Here is a 20,161-nt window from a genome sequence, read left to right as displayed (position 1 = left end):
AATTTAGTGTCACAAGGGAGACCTGGCTGAAGTTACTTTTAAAAATCAGTCCTTTATGAGTTTCCCTCTCGCCACCCCCACTTCCAAGCTGAAAGCTGCTCTTGCATACACCTAATTATGAAATAAATAGAAACAGGAGAGTGCCAAATACTGCAGGCTCCTGTGAGCAAAAACCGCTTTCTAAAGCGCATTCTGCATGTAACGATTGCTACAGCAATTCTACTAGCATGGACTGAACAAGGCTGCAAATCCTCCCTCCACACAGCTTCCACCCCTCAAACAACTTGTTCTGGAAAATAACTCATGTCTCAATCCTGGCTGCCTCACTCGGTAAGCTAAGCCCTGTGCTTGCACCTCTCTGTTAATTCTAAGGGAGTCGTTTGATACCAGAAACCTCAGCAAGAAGTTTTATTTTCTGTTCTTAGTACAAACTCTTTCAGCTTTAACATCTGAACAAATGTACAAAGTTTTTAAAAAAACAATTCAGAATGGACTTTAATAGGATCTCACAACTGCTCCAGAATCCCCATGCCTCCAACAGGGAGCAAAGATGCAGATACAATCAGATTCCTCCTGCAAAAGCAACAAATGCCCATTTAAACACCATGTTACTTAGTTTTAAACTTGAGTCCAAGCATAGATCTCCAAGTGATTGGCCGGAAAGGAGTTCAAATATAGCACCATTTCCGAGAGAGCAATGTGCCTCCCCACCACTTCTCCCCCTGCCCCATCTGAAGCTATTTCCCCTCCCCAGTTGTGTTAGCTTTAACATCCTACTTTCCTTCTGACCTCCAGGGAGCTGCTCCCCTCAGCCACTTGCTATTTGAAAATGCAGACTATCACGCTGGCTATAGATAAGCTTGATAGTAGGAGATTTGTTTTATCTTCTTAATTGGTTATGGGGGGCCCCCATACCACAGGGTCTCCCACGAAGCTAAGGTGCTCAGGCTTTGGCTTCAGCTGCAGGTGGAGGGTTCAGCCTCATGGTGGGCCTCTGGCTTTCTGACTGGGGCTCCAGCAAGTCGAATGCTGGGTCTGCTAAGTAGACCCTCTGAATCCTGCTTGTGGTCCCCCCCAGGGGGCCTCAGATCCCTTGTTGAGAACCACTGCTGTGGAGGGCTATCTGTGCTGCTCCATGCTTCCAATGTGTAAGTTACTTGTCCGGGTTGAGACAGCTAAAGGGGAAATGCTCTTCCCTCCCAGGCCGGGGATAGCATTAAAGCTGTATCACATGGGAAAGGATGTTTCCAGCTGTTCTATGTGGTAAGCTGCTACCATGTGCTTAACCCCCCCCCCCCCCGGGCTAAAATGCCAGTGTAGCTGAACTAGACTCCACTGTCTTTTCATGGTGACTAAATCCAACTTAGCCAAGCAACCCTGGCTGTTTCTATGTGAACTCCGAAGGGGGAGCTGGGTTTTGACCTCCATCACTGTAGTCTGTGCAGAGGGGGTTGCTGCTAGTTCCAGCCAGTCCATGTGCTCTAGGTGAAACCGGAGTTTAACCTTTCCCTTGTTTCTTGGGCTATAGCTTGTAGCAGAGGAACTTTCCTGCCAGTCTTAGTACCAGAATAAAGTCCTTGGATGTCACAAACGTGCCACAGTACTAATGTGAAATGGCCCAGACGTGGGAGCAGAGGCCCCGTCACCTTCTGGTTCCACTGTGAGGTGAATCCCCATTCCTAGCTCACCAGAACCACTCAAGGATCTGACACTTCACTGGGCTCTTTTGTGCCTCATCCAGCCCAGATGGAAAACTGGATGAAATGTGGAAATTGCCCAAATGATACTGCTGAGTTGAGCTTCCCTTGATTAACACCCCCCCCCCGCTCCCCCTCCTCACACACACCTATCCCCGAGAAGGGTTCTGCTTTCAAAGGCACTGTGAGCGACATCCTCTTACCTCACTTTCTGCCTGCTCTTGATAAAGGACATCCCTCCCTAGGGAAGTCACATAGACGAGAAGGCTTTCAGGGGCCCTGTGTGGTATGTGAAGTGGATGTGATTCCAGTTGCCCATTCCTGTCTGCGTGACGATGGGATAGTGAACATGAACACACATTGCCCTGTGCAGCCTGGGAACACACACATCCTATTTCTCCAAATCTACACCTGGAGCATCTTGTCCCATAAATGGCTTTACTGCCCAAGAGCACCTGCACATATCATGGCTTAGTACCCTGGCTTTTCATCTTTAGAAACCTAGGTTCCAATGTGACTGAGGCAACAAGCAAAGGGTTGCATCCAATTTGCAGTCCTTGGTCTGCAAACACACAGGACCCCCAGCACCCGTTGTTGTTAAATTCAGGCCCAATACAGTCCTAAAATGCTCTCCCACAAAATGCCACGCTTAAAATAGTTGAATCTCTAACAGGGCACACTGTGTGCTCCATAGCACAACTGGTAAGATGGAGGAAGCTGAACGAAGGCATTGCACTCAGGAGTGGGGGGGAGGGAGGAAGATGCTTGTGTATAGATGTATGTTGTCTTAATGCATATCCCCCTATGATACTTGTCAAAATGGGTGGGTGGGGAATGCATTTAATTTTAAATTGGCTTGGGCGTTAGTTGAGAGACAAAAACCTGGGTTCAGCTGAATAGAATGGAAGCCATTGTATCAAAAAGGGGAATAAAATTCCCCAAGGTACAGAAGGCTTTCCCTGTTAAAATCCAAATGTTCCCTGTGGGTGTTGCAAAGGCAGATCCCTGACCATCTCTTTGCCCCAGTGGGTAAGATGCATGTGATCCTTTAGGAACAGAATTTGTCCATCCTGCCTCACAAATACAGAGTTTTAATCTTTCAGAAGCAATCAATCCTCCAAAATGATTCTGCCTTGAGCTTGGTTCTGAATTGTCATTCCTGGATCATAGCTAGATAACAACCATCCAGCTATGACCAGGCATCTCGCTACATTGTTAAGACAGCTGCTAAGTGACCAGAAGGAAGTCAAGTCCAGTCCAGTTCAGTATTGGCAAAGGGTTGACTTGGGCTGTAGGATTTCACTTTTCTCAGGCAAGGAAAAAAAAATTAAAGAAATGGGAGAAGGAATTATAGCAGCTTTCCATTTATATTTAAAAAAAAAACCCATTGTCACAGTAGAGTCTGTGTGATATAAGTTAGTTCTGTTCTTCAAGGATAAAGAGAGGTGGGTTTCAGTTAGCTAATGCTGCTTCCCCTCTGAAGTGCCTTCCAAGCGGGTGACCTGTTCAGCCAGCTCTGTCACTTTGGCCTGGCAATCCAGCAAGTTGTCCTTCAGTACAGTTATTTCCTGAGAGTGGATGGCCAATGTCCCGTTCATATGGTCCATGTATCCCCATAGACTGCCTGTGTGCTTCTCCAGCTCATCGCGGATGATGTCCAGGCTCCCCGTCATGGCACCAACCCCGCCGCACATGTTTTCCACATGAGCTACACGGCTGTCGAACTGGGCCACCTCCTTCTGCAGGTCGTGTGCGGCGTTCTTGCAGTTGCTTAGGTCATTCACGATCCTGGCTTTGAGTCTCTCCAGGTCGCCTTTCAGGTTAAGGACACGCTTGTTGCTGAAGATGAGCTGCGAGCCTTGGTCGCTGACCTTCTCCTGAATGGAGTGCACCTCGTCCTCTACCTTGCGCTCGTGTTCGTCCAGTGAAGAGTTGACGTGCATCACGGTGTTGGAGTACTGGGAGACGGAGTCCTTGAGCCCTGTCAGTGACTTGCTCACAGTATTCAGGTTGATCTTAAGCAGGGTGATCTCACCTTGCAGGGAGCCGGCTGCCTCCTCCTCAATCCGCCTCTGGATCTCCAGGATGGTGGCGTTCAGCTTGCGCAGGAAGTCATTGTTACTGTCCATTCTGAGCAGCAGATCCTGGTTCTTGCTCTGGCAGTCCTCAATTTCTGTCTGGAAGGTCTCCACATCTTTGGAAGTAGAGGCACAGCCCAGTAAGCAGGTGCTCTCCAGGGTGGTGAGCTGGCTCTGCAGCACCTCCAGTCTCTCATCTGTCTGCTTCCTCATGTTGGCAAGCTCTCCCTCCAGCAAGGGCATCATGGCTCCATCCAGGCCTGCTGGGGTGCTGACATTGCTCAGCTCCCCCACAATGCTCACGAACCTGTCCTCCAAGGTCCTCATTTTGTCCTCAAACAAGGTCCTCACACCATCCAACTCTGACCCCACCAGGCCCATCATGCTGTCCTCCAAGCTGGAGCAGCAGCTGCCAGTCTCTCTCTCTGTAGCATTGAGCCTCGCCTCCAGGTCCTCGAAGCGCCCTTCAACAAGGCTCCCCAGGGTGACAGTGGAGAGCTCACCATTGAGCTGCGAGTGCAGGTTCTTCTGGGACTCGGAGATGCTGTGTAGGCCCTTCTCCAGGATGTCCATGCGCTCGGTGAGGTAGTTCAGGTTGCCGCAGCAGCTCTCCACCACAGTCAACCCTTGGATCTGGGTCTCCAGCTGGGAGATCTCCTTCTTGATTTCCAGTTCCTTGCCGTCCAGGGTCTGCTGTAGCCGCAAGTTGGCAGCTTTCTCCTCCTCACACTGCTGTTGCACCTCCTTGATCCTGAAGTCACATGTGCTCTGGATTTTCACCAGCTTCTTCTCAAAGCCATCCAGCAGCTCTGCTCGCAGGTGGCTCAGCCGGGTGTCCATGTACTCCTCCAACATGTCGATGGAGGTGAGGGGTGATGGCCTAGCTGACTCCAGCAGGTGTTTGATCTGCCCATCATGGTCCAGGACCAGGCCATGCACCTCATTGAGCAAATCTGTCCTGGTCTTCAGCACATCACTCACCTCACTCACCTTGGCCAGGATCTCACCCACAGGTGGATAGGTGGCGATGTCTGCTTTGTCAGCCACATCCACAATCCCGTCAGGAATGACCCCAAAGCCCACCGTTGAGTCAGGCACACTTGGGCTGTTCATTAGGGACCCGATCATCTTGTTGGTGTCCTCTTGGATGGCCAGACGCAGGTGGTCACCCAGCCCGCTCACCACATTGTGCAGGCTGTCGTAGGACTGCGAGAGGCGCCTTACCTCCTCTTCCAGCCGATCCAGCCTGTCCCCAAAGATACCAGGTATCTTCCTGCCTACATCAGAGAAGAAACAGAGGAAGATGACGACTACTACAGCTTTCTCTGCCTTAATTCTGACTTCCACCTGTCATGTTGCTTGCATTCAGCCTTCTGGTATTCAGATGGTTAGTATGGCAAGCAGTCCACATGGCCTTACTGGGTATGTCTACGCTGCAATTAAAAACCTGTGGCTAGCCTGAGCCACCTGGCTTAGGCTAAGGGACTACTTAATTGCAGTGTAGATGTTCTGGCTTGGGCTGCAGCTCACTTCACATGGTTGCAGATTGGCTCTGGGACATCTACACTGCAATTAAGCAGCCCCTTAGCCTGAGCCTCATGAGCCTGAGTCAACTGGCATGGGAAAGCCATGGGTTTTTAATTGCAGTGTAGACCCCCTGTGGTGTTATGCCTATACAGCTGCAGGCCATAACTGCAAGGGGATGGGTGGTGAATAGCTGAGAGTCTCTATTCTTCTGCTCCCTTTGTTGTATTAATGACTGTGGCTCTCTGGGCCTGATTTCATGTCTCCCTCTAATACCTGGATCCAGCAAGTGTAATCCCTGCTCTTTTCTGATAGTGAACAGGGTAGAGGCCTGTATTTTGGGGGATGATGGGTTCAGTCCCCATTAGAAGTAGTGTCTTTATGCGTTTGGCCATGGGTTGGGCTGTGGGTAGTTGGAAAGGGCTACTGTGGCTTGAGCAGTCTGATGAGGCTGCAAAGCCCAGTGGTCCTGTCCCATCCCACTTGCCTCCAGTAGCTCTAGAGAACTGCCTCCTTCTGCACCCTCTTGTACAGCCAGTTCATCCTGCGGAGCAATGTCTGTAAAAATTCTGTATCTGCCACTCCATGGGCCTCCTGCTGTCCTAAGCTACTCGAGGTACCGGGAGCCTTTTCAGTGCTACCCACTCTAGTGGGGCCCCCAGCCTCTACAGGATGTCTGTACGTACAGATGCTCCAGCTAGGTGTGTTCTGCAGCAGCCTAATGCAAAGTTTACTGTCATTGCCCATTAATTTCAGTGGGCTTTGATTCAGGCCCTAATTTACCAGCTCTCCTTGTGTTCCCTACAAAGTTAAAGTGCGAGCAAGCCTGGCTACTCAAACCCCAAATCCCTGCCCCATCTCTTGGGTTTTTCGTCCCCCCCCCCCCCCCCCCCGTCCCCAGAGAATTGGAGGCACATTGCTCCATGCTTGCTTAGCTGTGCAACTTGGTCAGTGATGACCTCCCCTGAGCACATGTTTAGAACACAAACAAGCCCCCAGCACTGGGGGAAATCTCCTGATTTTTAGCATTGCAGGTGGGAGCAGCCTTGGAAAAGCAGGGCTGTGTCAAAGAAAGTAGGGGAGCATCTGTTCAGGCCCAGCACTCTGAAAGGTAAGACGTACCTCTCTGCAGCCTAAAGGGCTGGGACTGAACTCTTTGGAGGCCTACCTGCCCTGCAAGGAATTTCCTGCCTGGAGAGTGATTTCTGCTGAGCCCAGGTATAACAAAGATGCTCCATTTTTGTGACATGGGAGGAATTTTTTTAAAGGGCTGGGATTGTAGTGTATATTTCAAAACACCCTCCATTAGTTCCTGCTGCCCCTTTTATGTGGGCACCTTGTAGCCACTCTGCTGCAGAAGTTAGCTCGGCTGGAATGGGCTGCTGGAACCTGTTGAAATACCTTCCATCAATTTTGGCCCTAAAACCCAACTTGCCTTATAAACATCTATGGATCCTACAATTCTCTGACTTTGTCTCCAAATGATCCATATTTCAGTGAGAGTGGGAAACCTAGCCCCATGAAATTCTGCAGGAATCCAGCTACAACCAACATTGTGCACAGGTGCTGGTGAAAGGTGCTTTAGCAGCCTGGGTGAGGGAAGTTCTCTGACCTAAGGACCAGTACGGCTCTGGCAACTGCAGTAATGTAAGTTTCCTCAATGTTGCCCTGTTGTTGCGGCTCAAGCCTGAGCCGGAGAAAATCTTCCTTATGGGTCTACGCTACAAAATTTAAGTCGCTCTGAGTTATGGCGACGTATAACCACTGCAGTAATTGACTCATGCGTAAGCAGGCCTCTGCCCTGGCTGTCTCTGCTGAGAGTGCGAACAACAGGGTTGACTGTGTCATTAGGTTCTGTGAAACCATAACTTGTGGGTGTGAAATCAAAGGCAATGCAGCTCTCCGGGGAGGGCTCCATCACTCACCATAGTGGTTCTTCTTTGGACCTGGAAATGGCTCAGGGTGGATTTGGGGATGGGGAGGAACTCTAGGACCTGGAAACATCTTATGACCAGGAGGAATCTTAGGGCTGGGGCGCTGGGGCAGCAGGCCTGGTTGATCGGTAGGGCTGTCATGACACCCTTCTCCCATGAGTCCTGGGCAGCACCTCCATGCCAGCTCAGTCACTGTCTTGTAGCCAATCTTGTACTTGGGTCTGTAGAAGGTGCGGTACCTTTTTGGAGATGGGGGAGGAAGGAAGGGAGAGCAGTGTTATGAGCTGAAATCTAGATCTCTAGCACTTTATAACAGAAGGGGGGGCCTGAATCAGCCACTCGTCTTGGCATGCTGGAGATGATCAATAGTAACCGTTATTGGCATTTCTCTTCCCAGCCCACACCCTGTCCTGTGTGTGGATCTAGGTCTAACTGTAACTGCCTACAGGCCTCAACCGAGCTTGCACCATGCACTGTGCAAACAGAGCAAGAGACAGCTCCCCGCCCCCCATGAGCTTAAAATCAGATCGATAAGACATCTATGGATGGAAGGGGGAGAACATGTAAAGGATTGCTTATGCACCTTTCTTTTCTTTGCTGTGACTCTCACTTTTGAAAATCAACAACCACTAGCAATATAATTTTGTATTATTAAACCTAGGTATTGCAGTAGCATCTGGAGGGCAACTACAATAGGCCTCATTTTGCTAAAGCTTGCACAAATACACAGTAAATGATTCTCCCTGTGAGAGAGACAAATCTCGGAGGCATTGGTGGAAATGACTCGCATGTTACAGAATTTAAAAGAGAAATCTTTTCCAGCATTTGTTTGTTAATAACTCCATAGAATTGCATGGGGGAGGGAGATCTCTCCTGTGGACTGTTACAGGAGTGGTCAAATATCTTTAGAAATAGTGCTGTATTTTGGAGAACATTTCTAGAATGGAACATCGTTACAATAAACCACCCCTTGCCATATTTGCTCTAAAATTACTGATTTGTTTTTAAGCAGTAGGGGACATCAATGCCCAATATCTGTATTTTTCCCTTGTGGGAAGCATTGTGGGTTGGGTGGATGTTGTTATAACTCTCTCTCTGCACCTCACTCACCGCCTGCCACCCAAGACTCTCGAAGTCCTTCACTAACAGTGAATGATGGAGTGAGCTTTACAACATCCCTGCATGGCAGATTTTACTGCCCACATTTTACAGAAGGGGAAAGTGGGAGAGAGGCTTAAGAGACACATCCTTGGGTCCCTTAATAATGGGGCAGAGAGCTGACCCTAGAACGCAGAGCTGGGATTTAACAATCCTTCCTCTGCCTGTTTCAAACAGCACACCCTCTACCTTAATCCCACCCATCTTCCCCTCACTCTAGCTCATCAGGGGTGTCGCTAATGGGAATTCAACTATCATGAGGACAGGAGTAAACTACCACTGCTGCCACCGCCCCCCTCACTCCCCATTTCTCTCTAGGCCTCATCCCTGCCAGAGTTCCAGTGACCTTGTATGAACTGAGTGTGTGGGAACCAATTGGGACAAAATGAAAACAGACTCGAATCTTTGTTCCTAAAGTGAGCTGAACCACTGTTCGAGCTGCTCTGAAAATGTAATTGCTGTTCTGCAGGAAATTCTAATATTTTGAAATTCCTTTTGGTCCAAGTTGAACTCAAAAAGTTGAAATTTACCATGGAATGGAAATTCTGATATATTGCACTTTGAAAACATTGCAATCACCTTAACAAAACATTTTAACATCCTTTAAACATAATATATTTATATTATATGTAGCTTTATCATCATATTAATATAAATGTCAACAAAATTAAGTCAAAACAAGAAAAACTGAGCAAGATGAAACAAAATACTCCATTTTGACTGAAATAGTTAAGCTTAGTTGAAATCAACATTCCTATGAACCATTTTGATTTTGCAGACAGCATTTTCAAGTGGAAAACTGCGACACTGAAAATGTTCAACTCTCTCAAACATTTATTGAGCTGGGCCCCTCAGCTTTCAACTCAACTTTGCAAGAACTCTGCATGTGCGTTACTGCATGGTAGGGGAAATAGGCTACCCAGATGTCAAGCACAAAGGGAGATTTTTCGCCCATTGGGGAGCACCTTATGTTGTTCTAATGCAAACAAATGCAGACATGCACTGATACAAGGGATGCTGACATGCATGGCTAAGTGAGGTGCAAGGCATGAACTGACATGCACAGCCTTGGATGCATGTGCACGTCTCCAGTACCTCTGCTGTATTCACTTGGATGTGGGTGTATAAGCTGCATACATGCCCTAGTATGTACACAGGTGGATGTATAGTGGCACTGATTTATATGTACATGGCCAAGTACACACTCAGAACCCTGCACCTTCTCCAAAGGAAGAGCATCATAGGGCTATGGTCACAGAGCTGCTCTAGCTCAGCTGCTCTCAATGTGCTTGGGAAAGGAGGGCTTGTTCTGGTTGGTGGATTTTTTCCAGTGAGTCCCTGGCCACTGGGAAGGGTTTTGCTGAGCGGCCGGTTCCTCCAGCTTCTTTTTGGCCAGCCTGCACGGAACGCCACGCTGCGCAGGAACCTGCTGTGAGCTGCTGTTTGTTCAATTGGCAACACAAGTGAGGGTCAGAAAGGGGGACCGGGGCTGGAAAAACCAGCTCGCTTTTTATTGTTCCTCTGTCCAGAAGCCTCCAGGTTCCTATGGTATTTTTTTATAGAGTGTTTAAACCTGCCCGGAAATATCGTGGTGCGCAGTAAAAGCCGTCGAGCTCAGCCACTGTCAATAACAACATTGGCACAAGCCATCGCCTTGGCTCTGTGCAGACGTTTGGGCTGCAGCCTGTCGCTCTTGGCAGAGGCGGGGGGGTTGTAAGTGGAACTCGGGGTGGGGCGAGCAAGGCATCTGGCGCACAAAGTGCTCCCAGCCTTGCCGCACTGCCCTCTGGCACCACTCACGCTGAGGAACACACAACCCTTCTGCAATTAAGAACCCCCAACTCCCTGAATGCCAGCAACAGGAAGTATTTATTGCAGCTGGATCAACAGGGCCTGGAAAAACTGCCTCTCTCTTGTGTGCAGCATTCCAAGCGGTGTAAAAAGTGCAGCTGGCCAATGCGGCCTCTTTCAGCGAATGCTATGGGTTCACTGTGTGTGTGTCTGAAGGGATGCAATGGGTCAGGAAGCAGGAGCAGGGCAATGTTCAGTGGGGCTGGTTGCCAACTGGCTAGCTAGCAGATACAGTTTGTGCACTGCTGCCCTCTAGTGGGGAGCATTCCAGCAGTGCAACTTTGTCATAGATCCTGCGCTGGGACAAGCGAGACCCTCCTTAGCTCAAGTGGCAGAGGCTGGGCTGAGCTTTTAAAGCTAGGTTCTAGCCCCACTGCTGCAGTGGTGCTGTGAGTGTCATTGTGCAGCACAGTGTCAGCTAGGAGGAGCTTTTACACCCATGTCCAAGTGAGGTGAACTCATGGGTGCTGAAACTAAGGGTGCAGAGGTTGCTGCAGCAACCCCTGACTTGAAGTGGTTTCCATTAAATACAGGGTTTACAGTTTGGGTCAATGAGTCTCAGCACTCTCACTATAAACATTTTTTCCAGCACCCCTGGATGAACTCCTGCCAACCCCAGATGCTTGAGAGTGAGTTTGAATAACTATGGATGCATATAAAGAACAGGCTTTCATATGTGTACTACTGCTTTCCACTGAACGGACTCAAAATGGTGTTTCATAGGCCTTGTACTACTATCAGCTAGTGGAGATTCTCCTTTCGCTCAAGTGGTAAGTATGGGCCTTTTGGAAGCAGGACAGTCTGGGAGGAGGAAAACCTCAATCTCACAGAAGTCCCATGCAAGCTACCGAATGCAGCATAGTGACAACTGTGAGGTTCCTAGTGGTTATGATATTTGGGAGGGAGGGGGGAAATGTGGGGATTTCCCTGCCTTTGCTGGAGTTCATTCATTCTCCTCCTACTTAAGTGACACTACCAAAATCTCTCTGCCAGTGAGCATAGCAAAGGCTGAGAGTCATGGCTCCTGGGTTTTGCTTTAGCCCTGCTGCTGAGCTGCCAATCAGGTTTCCGAGAGAACTTGGCACCCAGCATGCACCTGATGCCCTGAGCTCAGTGAAAGACTTTTTCAGGCTTAATTTGCATTGCTGCTGAGCAATAACAGCTTCCCCGGGCTTCAGTGTGAGGTGTGGGGGCTCTGATAATCAGATCCTTAACCTCTCTGGGGTAGATTGCCCATCAGTGAGACAGGGATGGGATCACAATCCTGCTTAGGTATCAGGCAGTGAGAGGCCAAATTAATGTCCATACAAGTCCTTAGCTTCTTGAATGCAGATACTAGAGAAGCAGAAAGGAAATCGTCTTATTCCAGCCCTAGGTTTGCTGAACAGGGGGGGTTTTCCCTTGGACCACTACTAGATGGCAGGGAGTTTAAAAATCCTTTTCCTGGTACAGGAAACCAGCAGGCTCCCTTTCTATGGTCTACACCTCCTCCCTCCCCCCCACATTTGACTGCATTTGAACCCTGGACTTTGGGCTGATCAAATTTTTTCAATCAAACTGGATTATTGACAAAATGAAAATGTTCCCCAAAATTGTCTCTTTTCCACAGAAATATTGGACTTATCCTCAAAAAAACAAAAACCAAATAAAAAGCCAACAACTAACTCCTAACAACCAAAATATGCTGCTCCAGTACCTCAGGGGAGTTGTAGTTCAGTTGCCCATTCTTCTCTAGGAAGTTCCCCTCCCAGACTACAACTCCCAGGATGCACTATGACCAGGGAGTCCCATGATGCTCCACCTCCTCTGTATCATGGGAGATGTAGGCCGATGCGAGAGCCACCTCCTAGAAGAGAATGGAAGCAGGAGGTACTCTGGCAGACGTCCCACATTGAAATGTTTCTGTAAATTTTCATAAATGTTGGCAAAACCAACATTACTTTAATTTAATTTTTATTGGAAGTTTTCTGCTGACCCCCCCCTCCCCCCAGCCATTACAGTGAGGTTGTTTACAATCCTTGCCAGTTGAATTGAGGCAGGTGCTCATGGAGGGGGAATCTATTAGGTCACCTCCATAAAGCATGCGAGTTCATCCAATCTTGATACTGTGGATACAGCGGCATTGGGCTGCCTTGCTCCATGAATGGGACAGCAACTTGATTTAATTCCTGCTGCAGTTTGGTGGGATGGGGCAATTGGATGAGGGCCTGTGGGTAGCAATAGTGCATGACTCACTGGAGACCATCACACCACAGTGGGCCTCATCCATTCATCCTTTTGGTGGGAGATGGGAAGAGAGAGCAGGTTTGGTCAGAAAGAATGGTGGGAGATGTGCTGGGGTGGGTGGGTGTCTCCAAACTGCAAACCCACTACAGGTTTTCTCCAAACTGCTGGGGCTGGGCAGGACCAGAGGCTGCCCTTCCACTCCCTAACTGGGACAGAGGTCTTGAGTGATCCCTCCCCCATGGGATCCCTCCTGCCCCTTATCTCTGCAGTGGGAGCAGTGTGCTGGTAGGTCTGGGGCATCAGGGCCCCTGTCCTTTCTCTCTCTGGGGGAGCAGTGCATTTGGGTTTAAATGGTACCCCTCCCCCCCAAAAATAAAAAGGAAATAAAAAAAACTAAGGGTGTCTGCTTTCAGAATAGTCTATTTGCTCTTCAAAGCAGTCTAATGCCTGGGCCAGGGACCAGCTCCCTCCATGGGAGCAGCACCATGGGGGAAGGAAAGGGAAAACCCACTGGGCATGTTTCTCTTGCCCCATGAGTCTAGATGGCCCAGGGACCTAGTGGTTAGTGCACTAGGATGGGTGCTGTCGCCAAGGAGACACAGGTTCACTTCCAGGTTATAGTGCAGTGAGCTCCTCTGGTTGCTTTCCCTCAGGCTGCTTAAGGGGCAGAAGTAATGGGCTCCAGAGGGAGTCCTGGCTAGTGCTCCTGGGTCAAAAGGATGGGGTCTGTGCTGCCCCCCCTTCCTTAAGTCACTCAGAGACAGCTCTAGGAAATGAGACCAGAGAGCCTCTTGTCCAGTGGTTACCTCAGGGGCTTTGGAGACAGAGGAGCACACTAACTGCCAAACCAGGTCAGCCCAGTGGATCCACCTAGTAGCAGTCCAGTATCCTGTCTCCTCCAGTGACCAACAGCAACTGCCTCAGAGGTAGGTGGAACCTCCCCGCCCCCAGACCTTGCAGTGGAGAGTTATGGCATGTCCTCCCCCAAGGGGAGATTTCTTCCTACCCCAGGCAGATAGTGGTTGGCTTATGCCCTGAAGCATGAAGGGCAGTATCCCTTATGTTTTTACCTTACCTAACGCAACTATGATTAATTTTACTATCCATAAAGATGTCTAATCCTTTTCTGAGTCTTGCTAGTTTCCTGACTTTAGTGTTGCCTTGTGGCAATGAGTGCCACAGATTTGTAATGCATTGCAAAGAAAAGTATATCCTTTGACTGGTTTTGAATGTCTTGCTTTTCTGTTCTGCTAGCTGTTCTCTGTGCTGTGAGATAGTAAATAGGATGCTCCTAGGAAAAGGTGGGATGGACTAGGTGAAAAGGTGGTTGGCATGCTGGCCTAGGACTCAGAAGACTTGGGTTCTGTTCCTGACTTGGTTGCTGTCCTTAGCCAAGGCATGTCTCCTCTCTGTACCTCAGTTTTCCCATTTGTAAAATGAACCAATCTACTCTGTATAGTGTTTTGAGATCTGTGGATGAAAAGTGCTGTATACGAGCTGGGTATTATTATGATTTATTATCATTTCTGTATCATACTATATTTTGTGTACTTCTAACATGTCCACTCAGTTATCTCTCTAAACTAAACCATCCCCATCCTTCCAATCTCTCCTCATTCAGAAGTCTATTGGTTCTGTCTGCCTGTCTCTGAACTGCCTTCTGTTGCTGCTGTATATTTTGAGAAAGGCTGGCCAGAAATGAACACTGTATACAGGGTTCTGTAAATGATTTCACCTCTGATTGACTGTGTGATTCTGGGCATGTTGCTTCGCCTCCCTATACTATAGTTTCCCATCTGTCAAATGAGGGTATTAATACTCAAACTGAAAGGTCAATGCTTTGAGCTCCTGAGGACAAGCATTCCCAGCTTGTACCCCATCCACTGAACCTCTTTTTCTGATGCAATTTCCACTACGCCCACAAACCCACTGCCTCCCTATCATTAGTATATGTAGAAAGCCAGATAAGCTTCATCCATGCATGTGACCCAGCCCTGGAACAGTGGCATGAAAGCAGCACACTTGTATTGCATATGTGTTACACTGGGGCTAGTGTTCAGTCTAAATGACCATGGGATCCCACCATGCCACTCCCATGGCTATGTCCAACATGTACTCACAGGACTTTCCCAGGGCACTTGGGCCCCCAGCTGCACTTGTGATACTCTGCCTTCACGTAGCTCTCCACCCCATCCTGCAGGGTGCATGTCACATTTCTCTGCACCACATACGCACAGTAGCTCCTGAAGTGGAAACAAAGCAGAACGCAGTCAAGCCACTGCCCAGAAACAGCAGCCAGGAATCCCCAAAAAGGGAAGGAGAAGGGGGCATTACTACCACAGTCTATTTCCAAGGGAGGGACTCAAAAAAACCCTCCAGTCCAGAGTTTACCTGCACCTGGCTAGCATTTGCAACTAACGACTCCACTAGGGTTAGGCTGCTAGGGGGCTCCCTCCACCTGTTCGTTCACTTGAAATAATGAATTAGCTAACACCACTGACCTGGAAAAGTCACAGCAAGAGAGCTCAGAGTGGAGGGGGTCTCCTGGGAAGGAACAGGGATAAACGAATGTCACCTGGATACCCCAGCCTGGATTGTGTGTTGTGCTTGGCCTCTGCATTTGTTAACCTGAAGCACCCTTGTGACCACTCACGTTTATATCATGCCATGCAAGCATGGTGACAGAGGGCCTGCCTCATGGTGCACTAGGCCACATGTAAACCACTGGGGCTTCAATGAGGAGCTGTACCATATAGTAGTGATGGACATGTTGGGTCCCAGGCCATGGGGAGCTCCTTCAGCGCAAGCCCTGAGTCTTGACAGCAAGGTACATAACTTTGAGCTTTCTTGATCATGCCTACACTGTTCCCCTCCTGGGAGGGGTTCAGATGTATGGTTGGGAGCTATCTGTGCAGATCTCTACCTGAGCTTGCGGGACTCCATCTGCCCAGGGCTGGCAGGATTGGGCCATGGATGCTCATTTCACTGTGCTTGAATGTCTTTGCTCAGCTTTCTCAGGAGATCAGCTCGCAAGATCTCCAGGGCTTTCTAGTTGGCTGGGTCAGCAAGACCACAAGGCTAGTTGCTCCCCCTATATTCTGGTGCTGCTGCTTCCCTTCCTGGCTGTGACTTGGCAGTGAGAACAGGCAAAGCAAGTCAGTCAAACACTTTCGAATGTGCGAGAAGCCTCAGGGTTAGGTGGGTTCTGATTAAATCTGCGCTGGTTCTCCTATCCCTGATACACTGTACATGTACCCTTCTCATGTGGGACCCCTACGCCAAGGGCTTTCCTCACCCTTCACTTGAAATAACAACCCCCAGAACAACAACCAAGAAAAGGAGTAAATTGCTCCTAGCTCTTTACCCACATGCTGCTGTCTGTGACATGAGCGCTGTCCCAGGCAAACATAAGGAAGTACAACAGCTTATGTATTTGCATTGGGACAGGGTCTGAGATCTCAGTACCAGCATTTCCCACAAGATGGGCATGAATGCATCCAAATATCTCTTGCCAGGATCAATGGGATGCAGCTAAATAGCTGCACTTCTCCAGCAAAGCTTCAGAAGTCTGGGTTCAGCTCTTTGGCTTAGAGCTCAGCAACCTTGCAGAAGCTCAGTTCTGCCTCTTTTGTATGTTTACACTCTAGGGTTGGAGCCCTGGGCTGCAAGATAGATCTGGGCTGTCTGCTTCTCCATGCACCTGGCACTTTCCTTCTCCCCAAGCTCTCAGGAGAGGCTCCCAGAGCACTGGACTCTTCCTGGCTGCTGGCTTCACTGTGCACTTAATGGCTAGGCTCCTGAAGCAAGGGCTCCTTCTGTCTGCTAAACCACTCTCACAGTGTTTGGAGGTGAGTCCCACAGGTCCTCGGGTGGTTGCTTCAGATTTTTGCCAGCATCTGCCATTTGCCACAATAAGCACAGAGCTCAGGTTCCCCTACTACTAGTTCCAGCAGTGCTCTGAAACCTTGCCTGGAGGTGTAGGCAGGACTGAACCATGTTCCCCACAGCTCTGCCAATGTCCAAAGCTTTAGCATGGCTTGAGAACAGGATTCAACCATAGTTCATCCCACCTACATTGCCAGGCTGACTCTCCTCTTTAGCTTTGGTGGGGAGCAATTGTATTGCAACCACGTCCTTCACCATGGTCGTTCCTATGGTGGAGATAGGGTCTTAGTAACATCTAACGTGGGTTACACTTGGTTCCATGTCCAGTGAATACAGGATCACAGGCTTGTGGGCGGGGGGACCTACTATCTGCCTTACACGCAAGTTAGTGATGGGAATCCTTACTGGGCAGCTTGCTCCAGTGAAGTGCAGCATGGCTGTTGACAGTAGGAAAAAGAGGGAGCTTTCTGGATAGCTCGTGCTAGGAGTTCTCACAAATGGGAGTTGGAATGGCTGGTGACTGCAAAAAGGTAGGATCCCCAGGCCTCCACCTGTAGGCACAATGCCTGCACTGAGCAAGCCACTGGGTGAATCAAACAGTACCCAGGTTGCTTCTGCCTTGGATATCCAGTTGGGCAAGTCTGCTTTGACACGTTCTTTTTCTCACGGTGGGAACGTGCTGCCAAGTAACGGAGCTGTTTCAATTAATGTGCAGACTGTAACCAAGTGTAGATGATACGAGAGGCAAGCCAGCCACAGTGGGGCAGCAAGAACAACACAATCCAACTGGGTGCTGGAGAGAGGGATTGAGGGCAGCAGAGGCAGGCCCAGTGGGAAGAGTACAGGGGTAGTGCTAGAACAGAGGGACGCTGAGGTAATTCCAGCAAACCACTGGGTGGTGGGGAGAAGCAGATGGGGATGTGCTGAGAAGTTCAGAATGCGGGGCAGAGATAGCAGAGAAGCGTAGAGAGGAGAAGGATTAAGGGCACAGGGCCACAGCAGATGGCACGGCGGGAGAAGATGAGGGTGCAAGGACAAAGCCAAACACTGAGATGCATACAGTGGGTCCATGGGATAAAGCAGATGGGGATGAGTGAGCTCATGGGGCTTGAGACACATTGTCTAGAGCCCGGGGAAGACAGCTCTTCAAATGTGAAATGGTTTTGTTGTTTGGCTGCTCAGCCCCAAGGGAGGAAATGGCTACAATTCTCCAGCCTCCACCTGCACCCTGACCAAAGACAGCAGTGGACCCAAGGAGCTGCTGCCTTGGACCTAAGAGACCTTCACCTTTCAGTCACATGTGCAATGAGTTTGAGAGTCTCAGCCTCAATCTTAAGGCACCCTTCTAGACACATCCCAGAACATCACATTATTCAGGCAGCGGTGGCAGGGTCTGCTTAGGAGAGGAGAAGGGCTAATGCAGCAGGGGCTGTCCGCCTGGAGTGGAGGAGCCCAAGTCTGGAATAACAGGGGGAAGCCAGTCAGGACTGGTGCATTGGTTAGAGAGGGGTGTGTAGCTTCCCCAGCCCTGTTTGCACTGTGCTGGGCTACAGCTAGTATTATCAGTGCCTTGTTTTTATGAGCATGAAACTCACGCCAAAGTAAAGAGATTAGGGATTTGGATTCTGTCCAGCACAGGCCATGCTCTGAGCTCCCTAGAAAATGAAGGGAAGAGACAATCCAGCTCTCCCATTGAATGGATCAAGGCTGAGTTTTCATGGATTCTCAAGCCAGAGGGACCATTGTGACCAGCTAGGCTGACCTCCTGCATAGCGCAGGCCAGAGAACTCCCGCAGAGAATTATCCTTCTCTGCAATTCAACCCTTCCCAGGACTCAATAGGTGGGCAGGCTGGTGCGGGAAGAGGGAAAAGATGGGGAGGGGGGCTGAGCATGTGTCTAGGGAGAAGTTGATATTGGCTCCCCAGCTCAGCTGCCGAGTAGCCCCACTATACAGTGCCTGAGTAGCAGAAGCAAAGCATCCTCCTCCTCTGTATGGCCCCCTCTGGAAGGACAAGGCACTGGGTGCAGGGTGGGGTGCCAGGGAGGGATGGCACTGGGTTAGCGCACAACACTGTCCCATTCTGGCTTGGGGCTGGAGACATTTCCCACCAGTGGATGCCAATGCGCTGCAGCAGCTAATGGGACAGAGGGTATTATAAATAGGAGGGACTGGGGGACAGAGAGAGAGAGCAGCACTGGGGGGACATGGCAAGCCAAAGACTCCATGAAGTGCTGCAAGTGCAAGAGACGCTCTGGGGATGACAGCTAAGGCATGCAAGTCTCCCAAAGAGCCCCTCACTCGCCTCCAGTTCAGGCTCTCGCAGGATGCGGGTGTCCTAGGAGAGGCAGCTGGGGAGACCGACTGACTGACCGCCCTTTCTACCCCTCAGCCCCAGAAGTGCGCGGCAAATCCCGCCTCACTGCCGCTAGGAGCCAAGGCATGCAGCCACCGATGGTACAAATTACTGGCCAGTAGCTAGCGCGGTACAAGGTGAGGACTATGCTGGCTCTATCCCTGGTAGCCACCTGTGGCTAGCAGCGTTAGAGCTTCAGCCTGAGCTTTTAACAGCGGCAGCTGGGAAAAGTTACCGGAGTTTTGGGAACCTCTGCCTGGCACTGCCACCATCGATCGCTCCTTTCCAATAATTTCTTTATTCGTCCGAGTTCTGCCCTAAGCCCACATCGGTCCTTTTTTCACGGGGAGAGAGAGCTCCGGCCAAACAAGCTCCTCTGGAGCAAATGAAGGAGAGGGGAGGAGGGGAGTTACATTTTTAATCCCGTTCCCCTCTTCCCCACCCCGCCCCGCCTTTCTGCCTGAGCATTGCAGATTCAATACAGAAATACATGCACTTCCCACCCGCCGCTCCGGTTCGGTACCCAGATCAGAAACCTTCGAGCCAATGTACTGAATCTAGCTTCGATTTCCTTTCGATTGCCTTCGCTTCCACGCTGTCCCGTCCCCATGAAGCCGATCAGCAGTGCAATCGAGCAGCCTGCGTTCCCTACTCTATTCAACGGGGAGAGAGACAGAGCTGAAAAGAAAGAGGAGCCACACTTACTTGTGCTTCCCCATGGGCTTCCCGGGGCTGAGCTGCGGGCTCGATCCGGAGGTGTAAAGATTGTATCGGTTACTGTAAGAGACAGGGGCGGGGTGGTGGTAATAGGTCCCTTTGGCATCCGTCAGAGAAACCAACGTCCCCAGGCAGAGGTAGGAGAAAACCCAGGAGAGAGAGTTTCCACTTGTCCTGCTCATGTTCTTTCTGCCCATCCAAGGAGAGAGAGAGCGGGGGAGCTCGGCAGCTAGCTCTGTAACCTTTTCTCCTTCTTGTCACTGAGGAGCCCGATGCGAGGCTCTGCTGCTTGGCTTGGGGGATCCGGCAGCGCAGGGGGAAGCCGCAAGGACGGGTTTCTCTCCAGTGGGGTGGGGGAGTAGGAAATCCTATCAGTAATCAGACAGGGTGAGGGCAGCAACGGTGCAGGAGAGCGCCCCTGTCCCTCTGCCCGCTGGAGAGGCAGAGGCTGCCGCTGCTGTCCGCTCCACCTCTCCCTGGCTCTTTTGTACCCTACTTGCCGTTCCCCTGCTGCTGTCTCCTCACCAGCCCCAGCTCCACGAGGGCAGCGGGAAAGGCGGGTCCATCTCCCTGGATTAGCATAATAGTCCACCCATCCCCTCCTCCAGGCCCTTGGAAGCTCCCCCCCCCCCCGCCAGAGAGGGAACGAGCCCCCCCTCCGGGCAGCATCACACCAGAGGTTAAAAAAAAAGGGGAGCGAAGCAGGGAGGGGAGAGAAAGATGCAGTAGGTGGGCA

General features: G+C 50.2%; 1 protein-coding gene across 1 annotated transcript; it reads right to left on the bottom strand.

Annotated features, from left to right (window-relative positions):
• Nucleotides 1–104: 104 nt before the first annotated feature.
• On the bottom strand, nucleotides 105–19,919 carry EMILIN3 (elastin microfibril interfacer 3). Its single transcript, XM_038369045.2, has 4 exons — nucleotides 19,414–19,919; nucleotides 14,589–14,711; nucleotides 7,225–7,472; nucleotides 105–5,052 (listed from the first exon to the last, which is right to left on the bottom strand). The coding sequence occupies exons 1-4, from the start codon at nucleotides 19,620–19,622 to the stop codon at nucleotides 3,158–3,160; spliced, it is 2,475 nt and encodes an 824-aa protein (XP_038224973.1). The 5' UTR covers nucleotides 19,623–19,919; the 3' UTR covers nucleotides 105–3,157.
• Nucleotides 19,920–20,161: the final 242 nt, after the last annotated feature.

This window comes from Dermochelys coriacea, chromosome 13 (genome assembly GCF_009764565.3).
Source record: "Dermochelys coriacea isolate rDerCor1 chromosome 13, rDerCor1.pri.v4, whole genome shotgun sequence".
Classification (NCBI taxonomy): domain Eukaryota; kingdom Metazoa; phylum Chordata; order Testudines; family Dermochelyidae; genus Dermochelys; species Dermochelys coriacea.
Note: the sequence above shows the minus strand (reverse complement) of the source record. Positions and strands in the feature narration are given on the sequence as shown.